Source organism: Elaeis guineensis, chromosome 15 (genome assembly GCF_000442705.2).
Source record: "Elaeis guineensis isolate ETL-2024a chromosome 15, EG11, whole genome shotgun sequence".
In the NCBI taxonomy this organism is placed as follows: Eukaryota; Viridiplantae; Streptophyta; class Magnoliopsida; order Arecales; family Arecaceae; genus Elaeis; species Elaeis guineensis.
In genome coordinates, this window is record NC_026007.2 from 66,359,190 (window position 1) to 66,369,732 (window position 10,543).

The following is a 10,543-nucleotide window of genomic DNA, read 5'->3' on the forward strand; positions in this document are numbered from 1 at the left end:
TTCCTCCAAAATCACATCCCCAACTACGATAACAGGAAAATCAGAAAAAACAAAATGATGCAATCTATAGATTGAATTTAATACCAGAGATAAAGGTAAAGATAAAGAAAGATGGCTAGAGAAGTAAGCACAAATTTCTGCTGCAATTTACTTTTCGTTGATCAAATTGAAACATTGATTCAGCTACTTTAGAAGGTGAAGACATTCATTGATAAGAGAACAAAGTTCTATTTATTACCATATAAGTTTGAACTGCCTACTATCTGTGACATGGAAGTTCACTTTTCTTTTAACCTTCCTCACTATCTCTCATCGTGTGACCAACAGTGAGAAACTTCCAAATTGCTGAGAACACTCTTCATATTCAAAATTCACAGACACTGCCAACTCTAAAGGACATTGTTTTAACAGCAACCAAACGAAACAAACTGCTTGTATCCACCATCACAAGGGGAGGATTTAGTTCCTGGCCACCCGTCCATATCTAGAGAAGAACCCCCTGCCGCTCGACAGAGATCTTTCTATCTCTAAATGACCCTTCTGCAACGAACCTTGTTTGGAAGAATTTCCTTGCTTTCCCTTGTTCTTAATTCTCTGCTCTTCCCCAAAGTCGGGATCTTTTCTCTCCTCCCCAGAGTTTTCTTCCGGCGCCACCATGATGGGAAGAATACCCAAGTACGGCGAGTCCATTGAAACCGACCTGCGAACCGGCTGCAGCCCATCTTCCCCCAAATCGCTCGGCACCCGAAGCTCAGAGATTTCCGGCAACTGGTCAGTCAAAATTCCAATCCCAACTCCGCTCTCCGTTCCTCCATCCTCCTCTTCCACATCACGCGACCCATTATTGGTCTCCGGTGCTTGGATTCCAGTGACGGTATTGTCCACAGGAACCGAGGGACTCGAGTCGTCGACCAAGATAGTATCGGCAGTGGTGGCAGCAGGAGGAGGAGGAGGAGCGGCGCTGGCGAGATCCGCCGCTGGGTCGATGATGTGGGCCCGGCAAAGGGGGCAGTTCACATGGGCCCGAAGCCAGGTATCGATACAGGGGACGTGGAAGGCGTGACCGCACTTTGGGAGTAGCCGGACGAGCTCCCCGTCCTGGAACTCCCCGAGGCACACCGAGCAGTCAGCAGCACCGAGGAGTCCGCCGCCGGCCTTGTATTCGGCGACGGCGATGGACCGGATCGTCGCCTCATCCAGCCCGACGGTCTGGATGTACCACACGTGGTGCAGCCCCTCCCCGTCCTCGGAGGCTCCGTCATCATCGGACGGGGGAGAAGCGGCCGCGGAGCCGGCAGAGACGGCCGCAGGGGTGAGGAACGGGTGGCGGTGGCGCCGGCGGCGGCGGAGGACGGAGAAGTAGATGAGGGAAAGGAAGAAGAATGCGGCGACTAGGGAGATGGAAATGATGAGGACCTTGAAGAGGGGCCGGTGCCCGGGTTCGGCGCTGATGGACGGCGGGGCGGTGTCGCAGGCTTTGGGGCCTCCGATGCAGGGAGGGTCTTTGTCGTTGGGTAAGAGGATCCGACGGTGGAAAGCCATCGGGGTGGGTCTAGATCGGATCGGACAGTGGAGGAGAGCCGGAGGCCAGGACTCTTCTCATTTCTCCGTCCGCCGCTCGGGAATGGAATGGAGGGGACTCAGGGGAGGGGGAGAGTAAGTCGGTTTTGTAATCGGTAAGTCAATAGAGTGGGCGGACGGTTTTGCCCTTTTTTTTAAAAAAAAAAAAAAAAAAGGAACGTACACGCACTATTGGAAAGCTTAACTCACGCGTTTATTGGCCCACACGTTGTCGGATTCTGTGTGGGTCCCGCTGTAGTTGCGCCGAGGTATCCTGTTGGGTGTTGATGGAGAGGTGGGTGTAGTGCGCAATGGGGCTTGATCTTTTTTGTCCGGTTGGCGGTGGATTGGATCAGCGGCCGAAGGATTGGTGGAACGTGGGTGCGATGGTCTGAAAGATGCGTAGATATTTACCCTATGATGTGATGCATTCCATTTTGCATTTGACTTTTGTGAGCTCTATGGATGGGAAGTCCAGCGCCTCGTGGAAGGAAGCTTCATCTCTACGTCTAATTCTTTTATCTTTCCTTACTTTTCATGATCTTTGATGGATTGGGAGAATTGGTCCAACTTGTGTGTCCATTTTCTGATTGGACCTGGACAGCAAATTGTTGCTTGACAAATGGGACCATGCCCAAATTTATCAACCCACGAGATTTAGGCTAAGACTGGGATTTACAAAGAATTAAGCTGATCTAATTTGCCCACAATTTACGATAACATTCTAATTTACAAGCATAGTTGATGTAAATATATAATACATTATAAGAATAATTTTTAATTCTAAAATAGTATTTATATCATCTACCAAAAAAAAAAAAGTCTATTTCAAAATATTCTTCTATTTACAAGTGATAATTTATGATCCGACTTGCTAACCTAACTTACAATTAACCCACTCTAAGTGAGTTTGGATCTGGTCCATATCAACTTGACCATAATCATTTATTAACTAAAGTGATTTCATATTTAGAATCTTAACTCATTTAACAATTGGATCGGATTATAACCCAACATATTTAATATTTTTAAAAATTATATAAATAAATTATACAGATCAGCTCAAATTATTTGTTGAATAAAATTTTTAAATTTTTATTATATTTAATAAATAAATTAGATTTGAATTGATGAATATTTTATCCTATTTGCACCCAACTGAAGCCAATTATTTGCCATCTCTATCCTAGTCGCTCACGCATGCTAATGACATTCCTTTATCATCTTTCATCCCCTTCATAGGCTTCATTGTCCTAGCTGTTGTGGGCTACCACGGTCACCATCCTTACGACCACTAGCAGTTACAATGTACCATCAACAATAGCCTGTATACTCGAGTATTTTATCTAATTAACTTTTTTTTAAAAAATTATTTATAAAAATAATCAAACTTTTAACTTATTTATCAAAATGATGCAAATAAAATAAAACGCCATTCAAAATGGTATTTTTTTATTGCCATCTCACCACCCCATTCTACCCAAATTTTCACGTAGACGAAAATAAAGTAAAATAAAATAAAATCGTCATTTGAAATGGCATTTTTGAAAACACCATTTCAAACGGCGTTTTCAAAAATACTATTTTTTTCCTTTACTTTATTTTATACTAAAAATATCATTTTATCCCCAAAACATCATTTTTTTTCTTTTTTACAGTATTTTTTTATTTTTTTAATTTTTTTAAGATATATTTTTTTGGGATATTTTTTTAAAAAAATTAATTTTAAAAGAAGATTGTAATTTGAAATGATGATTTTTATTTGAATTAAAATTAATTTTTTGAAAAAATTTAAAATTTTTATTTTTATTTTTTTCTCAGATTTTCACATTTTTTTCCTTTTTTATTTTATTTTTAATTATTTAATTTATTTTTAAGGGATATTTTTTTAAAAAAATTAATTTTAAAAGGGGATTGTAATTTGAAATGATGATTTTTATTTGAATTAAAATTAAAATTTTAAATTTTTTTTTCATATATTTTTTTAAAAAATAATTTAAAATGGGGATAGTAATTTGAAATGATATTTTCTATTTGAATTAAAGTTAAAATTTTTAATTTTATTTAAATTTCTAATTTACAATTTTTATTTTTTCCCATTTTTTCACTTTTTTATGGCATTTTTTATTTTTTTTATTTTTTTTGAATTCAAATTAAAATTTTAATTTTTTTATAATTTCAAAAATAAATTTAAATTTTTTATATTTTTAATATTTTTTATATTTTATGGTATTTTTTTAGATATTTTTTTCTTTGTTTGGAATATTTTTAAAAAAATTAATTTGAAATGGGGAAAGTAATTTGAAATGATGTTTTTTATTTGAATTAAAATTAAAAATTTTATTTTTTAATTTTAAAATTATAATTTTTATTTTTTTCTATTTTTTATTTTTTATGGTATTTTTTATTTTTTTAATTTTTAAAGATTTTTTTGAAATATTTTTTAAAAAAAATTAATTTGAAATGGGGAAATTAATTTGAAATGATGTTTTTTATTTGAATTAAAATTAAAATTTTTATTTTTATAAATTTAAAATTATTATTTTTATTTTTTTCTTATTTTTTTTATTTTTTTTATGATATTTTTTATTTTTTTAATTTATTAAGTTTTTTTGGGATATCAAAAACGCTATTGTTTCCTTTTTTTTTCATTTTATCCCAAAAATGACATTTTATCCCAAAAACACTATTTTATCCTTTTTTTTATTTTATCCTAAAAATATCATTTTATCCCAAAAATGCAATTTTTTTTCTTTTTTATAGTATTTTTTATTTTTTAAATTTTTTAAGATATATTTTTTTGTGATATTTTTTTAAAAAAATTAATTTTAAAAGGGGATCATAATTTGAAATGATGATTGTAATAAAAATTATAATTTGAAATTTAAAAAAATTATTTTTTTTTCAAATTACAATCCCCTTTTAAAATTAATTTTTTTTAAAAAATATCATAACAAATATATCTTAAAAAATTAAAAAAATAAAAAATACTGTAAAAAAAAGGAAAAAAATGGCATTTTTGGGATTAAATGGTGTTTTTAGAATAAAATGATATTTTTAGGATAAAATGAAAAAAAAAGGATAAAATGGTGTTTTTGGGATAAAATGCAAAAAAAAGAGGAAACAATAGCATTTTTGATATCCCAAAAAAATATTAAAAAATTAAAAAAATAAAAAATACCATAAAAAAATCAAAAAAAATGAAAAAAAAATAAAATTATAATTTTAAATTTAAAAAAATAAAAATTTTAATTTTAATTCAAATAAAAAATATTATTTCAAATTACAATTTCCATTTCAAATTAATTTTTTTAAATAATATTTCAAAAAAATCTTTAAAAATTAAAAAAATAAAAAATACCATAAAAAATAAAAAAAAATAAAAATAAAAAAAATTATAATTTTAAAATTAAAAAATAAAATTTTTAATTTTAATTCAAATAAAAAACATCATTTCAAATTACTTTCCCTATTTCCAATTAATTTTTTTAAAAATATTTCAAACAAAGGAAAAAATATCTTAAAAAATACCATAAAAATAGAAAAAAAATATTAAAAATAGAAAAAAAATTAAATTTATAATTTGAAATTAAAAAAATTAAAATTTTAATTTGAATTCAAAAAAATAAAAAAATAAAAAAATGCCATAAAAAAGTGACAAAATGAGAAAAAAATGGAAAAAATTAAAAATTAAAAATTTAAATAAAATTAAAATTTTAACTTTAATTCAAAAAGAAAATATCATTTCAAATTACTATCCCCATTTTAAATTATTTTTTAAAAAAATATATGAAAAAAAGAAAAAAATTTAAAATTTTAATTTTAATTCAAATAACAATTATCATTTCAAATTACAATCCCCTTTTAAAATTAATTTTGTTAAAAAAATATCTCTAAAAAATAAATTAAAAATATTAAAAATAAAATAAAAAAAGAAAAAATGAGAAAAAAATAAAAATAAAAATTTTAAATTAAAAAAAAAAATTTAATTCTGTTGGTGCAAAAATCCGCTTGTGCCGGAGAAGCTGGAGTCGAGGGAGTCACGGTCGCCGCCGGGACCTGCAAAAGAAGTTTAAACCGGAGGTGGGGTTGCTCCGGCAAGACCCTCCGACGCTCAAGTCAGTTCTCTGCCTCAACAAGAATGGAGTGCTCGAACGAAAATTTTAGCAAAGTTTTTAGGTAAAAACCAGAGCTTATTCAATAACGTATCTGGGGTTCCTCTTTTATAGGCGGAGGGGGTAACAAATTGATAGCGACGCCAGTAACCGTCAGGTAGTGGGCCGCCCACAGTCAGGAGAAATTTGTTGCGAGGAGTAGTGGAGTGGACCCGTGGCCCTCACTGTAGCACGCCACGTGGAGTCTGCCGCAGGGAGTGGAGCGACGTCGGTTGTCGTGACTTGCCAGAGGGTGGAAGAATCGCGCAGTATCCGTCACAGAAGGAGGAGCAGGATCGTGGGTATCATAGCGGTCTGCCAGGGAATAGTGGGGCCGCGTGGAATCCATCGCAGGAAGTGGAGTAGGATCGTGGTGGTTGCTGTGTCGCGCCAGGAAGTGCAGACCCGTCGGCTGAAGTTCGGCAGCGGTCGGAGTTGGTGGCGGAGCCTGGCTCCCGTAGGAGTTCGGACGGAGTCCTCCTACAGTCAAAGTCAGGTGCAAAGTCCGGTACCCGTAGGAGTTCGGACGGAGTCCTCCTGCAGTCAAAGTTGGCGACGGAGCCCGGCTCCCGTAGGAGTCCGGGCAAAGTCTCTCTTGGAGTCGTGGACGGAGCCCGGCTCCCGTAGGAGTCCGGGCGGAGTCTTCCTTGGCATCGTGGACGGAGCCCGGCTCCCATAGGAGTCCGGTCGGAGTCTTCCTGCAATTAAAGTCAGGTGCGAAGTCTGGCTCCCGTAGGAGTCCGGACGGAGCTTACCGGCAGTTGAAGTTGGCGACGGAGCCCGGCTCCCGTAGGGGTCCGGGCGAAGTCTCTCTTGGAGTCGTGGACGGAGCCCGGCTCCCGTAGGAGTCCGGGCGAAGTCTTCCTTGACATCGTGGACAGAGCCCGCAAGGGTCAATCCCGCCGAGAACTTCGGCCGTGGGTATTTTATACCCAACACCAGTCCCCCTACTTCCGAGTTTGAATTTCGAATGAAGAAAGTACAGAGAGATTGGCATAGCCGAAGTTGTCTCCTCGAATTTTGTTCACGACCGCCCCCAGATATTTTAGCATTAAATGTGCGCGTGCTGGAGTCTTTTCAAATCGGAGCGATACGAAGGGACTCTTCAAAATTTTCGCCGGTACACTGGCCTAGGTACGACGCCATAATGGCCCTGCCAATCCGTCAGCCGCTTTTAGCCGCCTGTCGGGGGGAGTGGGACACGTGTCCGGCGCGGGCTGGCCTGGGGGGATTCGCTATCATTATGGCGCCGGATCCCAGGGTCTATTTAAACCCGTCCTTCCACCTTTAGGGGCCCTATTCCATCCCAGAGTTCTACCAGTACTTGCCCTTCCTTAGAGAGCCCTGTTTCTGTTGGCATCTTCTCGGGCCATAGGCGCCCTTCAAGTCGTCCCTGTCCTCGCCCCTCTGCATCCCTCAGAGCGATCTAGGTCAGTCCCTGCACCTTCATCTTTCTTTCCACCACTTAGGGGCCTCTTCCTCACCATTTTTTGTATTCCTCTGAGTTAGTTTCCTGTGACCTCTCGCCCCTTATCCTGTCCGTCTTCTTCGGGATCCTTAGAGTCCTCCTTCGAAGTTATTCGAAATGTCGTCCGGCTCTTCCGCTCCCTGCAGTTCCGAGAGTTCTTCCGCCTCAAACCCCCAGATCCCTCGTTCTGTAGACGAACCCGCGTCTGGGGCTGGGCTCCGCCCGATTTTTGCGCCGGGCGCTGTTCCATGTTCCCTGACTCCGGAGGAACTCCTTCTGATAAGGATTCAGTATGGAGTTCCTCCGGAGTATGACATGGAGCTGCCTGGCCCCTCTGACCGGGCCAGAACTCTCCCACCCAGTCATTTTTGCCTGTATCAGGAGGCGTTCCGCGTCGGACTCCGGCTTCCGCTTCCATCCTTTGTTGTCGCCCTCTTCCACTTCCTAGACATCTCCTTGGCTTCTGTTGCTCCGACTTCTTTTAGGTTTTTAATAGGATTTCTCTCCCTTTGCCACGTAGTCGAAGTCCAACCGTCCCTCTCCCTGTTTAGGCACTTCTATACTTTCAAGCGCCATCCTTCGGCGAAGGACTGGTGGTACTTCTCCCCCCAGTTCGGCAAGAAGGGGTTGCTGAAAGGTGCCCCTTCTTCAATCCACAATTGGAAAAAAAAATACCTCTTCATCCACTGTCCGACCCTGAGGCTGGGCCTGCCCCCTTGGGGCTCTCTGAGGGATTCTGTCCGCCGGGCCCCCAGCCTGGGGGAGGATGACCTCCAGGCTGCCCGGAAGCTTCTTGCCTATTCCGCTCCTTCACTTCCCAATCTTCTGAGGGAGCAATTTCTGTTCAACATTGGCCTGAGCCCCCAGGATCCTGCGAGTACTTCATCATTTCCTTTATCTTCTTTTCTTCCGCCCTTCTTCTTTTTCTTTCTCTTCTTTCACTTTTCTTCCTTCTCTCTCTTCTTCTCCTCTTTTTCTTCCTTTCTTCTCTCCTTTTTTTTTTACCCCATTGTCGATTTCTGACTCTTGATTGATTTGTCTGCTTCTCCCTTTCCTTTTTTTTTAAGGAATGGACGCCGAAGCAGCGCGGATGCTTGCCAGGAGCCTCAGGGCCCACAAAAGAAAGGGTGTCGCGACCTCTGGATCGACGAAGAGGGCCAGGACGGAGGAGTCGAGCTTGGCCGCATCCGTCCAGGTGGCTCCAATGATTGACATTCCCTCGGATGCCGAGGCAATGGCTCCCCGGACCTCCTCGAGGAGTCCGCCGACTGGGACCCCCATTTCGGGGGTCCGCTCCACGGAGGCGCCCGTAGCCGAGAGGGGGAAGAGAAGGAAGTCGGTGGCCCGTAGGGTGAGTAGCCGTCGAACTGCTGCTGACGAATCCCTCGGCTCCGAAGAGGGGTCGGGAAATCCCTTCAATGACAGGGACTTGATCAGGCGGTTGATCGACGGCTGCATTCTGCCCGATGTCGTCGAGAGGATCGACCGCGCCGATCCTGAGCAGCGGATTTGGGACTCTTTAGGGTCCTTCCTTGAGGTAAGCAAATCTTTATTTACCTGGCTATTCGGCCCTTGTTCTGATCCCCTAGCTGCCCTTGCAGATTGGGCACCAGCTCCTCGCCAATATCGAGGCGACGAACCGTGCGAGGAGGGACATCGTCCAGGTGGAGGAGCACTGTCGGGCCGAGGTTGCTCACCTCCAAGAAAAGATGGCCGAAGTAGTCGCCCTCCAAGAGGCCCTGGAAAGAGAGAAACGAGCCCGGGAGGAGGAGAGGCAGACCTTGGAGGAGACGGCGAGGAAGGCGGAGGCCGAGGTCGCCAATTTGATTGAGCAGACTCCAGTCCTGGTCTCGGAGGCCAGGGCTCTTGCGGTAGAGGAATTTAAGACCTCCGCGGAGATGAGGGACCTGAATGTCCAATTCGGCCAGGAGGCGTTCATCAAGGGGTTCGAGCTCTGCCAAGAGAAGGTGGTCAGAAAATTTTCGGAGCTCGACCTCAGCTTCCTAGGTGAGGAGTCCGAAGATGAGGCCGGTCCCTCGCCCGCTACCACTGCTATCGCAGCCCCCTTGCCAGGGATGCCGAGTTCTCCAACCCCTGCCCCTGAGGTCTGAGACCTCCGACCTTGTATTTGTATTTCATCGTAATTTTTCTTTTCCTTTTTTGTCTTCAAGAATCATCCAATCAATAAAGTTGAATTTCTTGTCGTAGGTGGCTTCTCCTTCCTCCCCTTCTTCTCTCTGCTTTTCTTCCTGCGATGAGTCGTGTTTTGATGCTTTTGCCTTCCGATGGCAGTGTCCTGCATAAGCACTTCCTCTGCCCCTAGGGATCCCGCTGAAGTCGATGATCCAGCGGCTGAAGAAGGAAGTCCTTCACTTGACAAAGAAGTCAAAGAAGATGGAAGGCGAGCTTCGCAGATTGAGAGAAGGTCATTCTGAAGCCAACGCGGAGGCCACCCACTTTCGGAATCTCCACGTGAAGGGGATCATGGAGTATAGCCGGAGGAAGGTGGATTTCGCAAAGGAGCTCGCGGAATGCAAGAAGAGCACCAGCGATCAAATTTGGGCTCAAGCTGCCAAGATCAGCGCTCTCAGGGTGGAACTGTCTACCGTGAAGGAGAAGATCGGCCAGTTGGAAGGGAGTTCGTCCCAGCTCTTGGCCCGAGCCGACGGCGATCAGGAGTGGTCGAAGAGGGTCTCCGCCCTTCAGCAGCAGCTTCAAGACGCCGAGATGAGCTACGACGTGCACCGGGCCAGTTGGCGCAGGCAGGTGGATGAATATAAAGGGAGACTCAGGGTGGCGACCGACGAAGTTGTCCGTCTTCGGAGGCAGCTGGCTGACAGGGCTCAGCTTACTTCCGCTCGGGATTCTAATGAGCTCCAGTCCCTAAGAGAAACCGTTGAAGGGATTTCTGTCGCCCTCGGGGAAAAGACGACTGAGCTGCAACAACTGAAGATCCAACTGGCATACGAGCAGCAGTCCATCGTGGATGCGGAGGCAGAATCTGAGGTCCTGAGAAAGAGGCATCGAGAGGCGGAGATCGAGAGCCAGCGACTTCGTCGGGCACTCCAGGACGCGCTGTAGAGAAGGAGAGAACTAGAAGAAGAAATTGAGAATCTAAGGCAGTCCTAGATGAGGGGTGGAGCAGATAATTCTAGGTTGGAGGGAGCAGAGCATCCCTAGGGCTCTTTTCATCCTTCTGTCTTTTCATGTATATTTTTTTCTTTTGTCGTTTCATCCCGCTTTTGTCATTTTGCTTTTCTTTTCTTGGCCTTCCGGGCTTTGTAGCGTGTATTTTGGAAACAGAATGAAAAGGAGATTTTGTGTTACCTCATCCGCGCGTTGTATTAAATTATCGTCCGTC

General features: G+C 42.0%; 1 protein-coding gene across 1 annotated transcript; it reads right to left on the reverse strand.

The window, feature by feature from the left end:
* Positions 1 to 208: 208 nt before the first annotated feature.
* On the reverse strand, positions 209 to 1,652 carry LOC105058459 (RING-H2 finger protein ATL52). The gene is given in 1 exon segment (XM_010941403.4): positions 209 to 1,652. A coding segment is annotated over 1 exon segment (1,098 nt). The 5' UTR covers positions 1,543 to 1,652; the 3' UTR covers positions 209 to 444.
* Between the last annotated feature and the right edge of the window lie 8,891 nt (positions 1,653 to 10,543).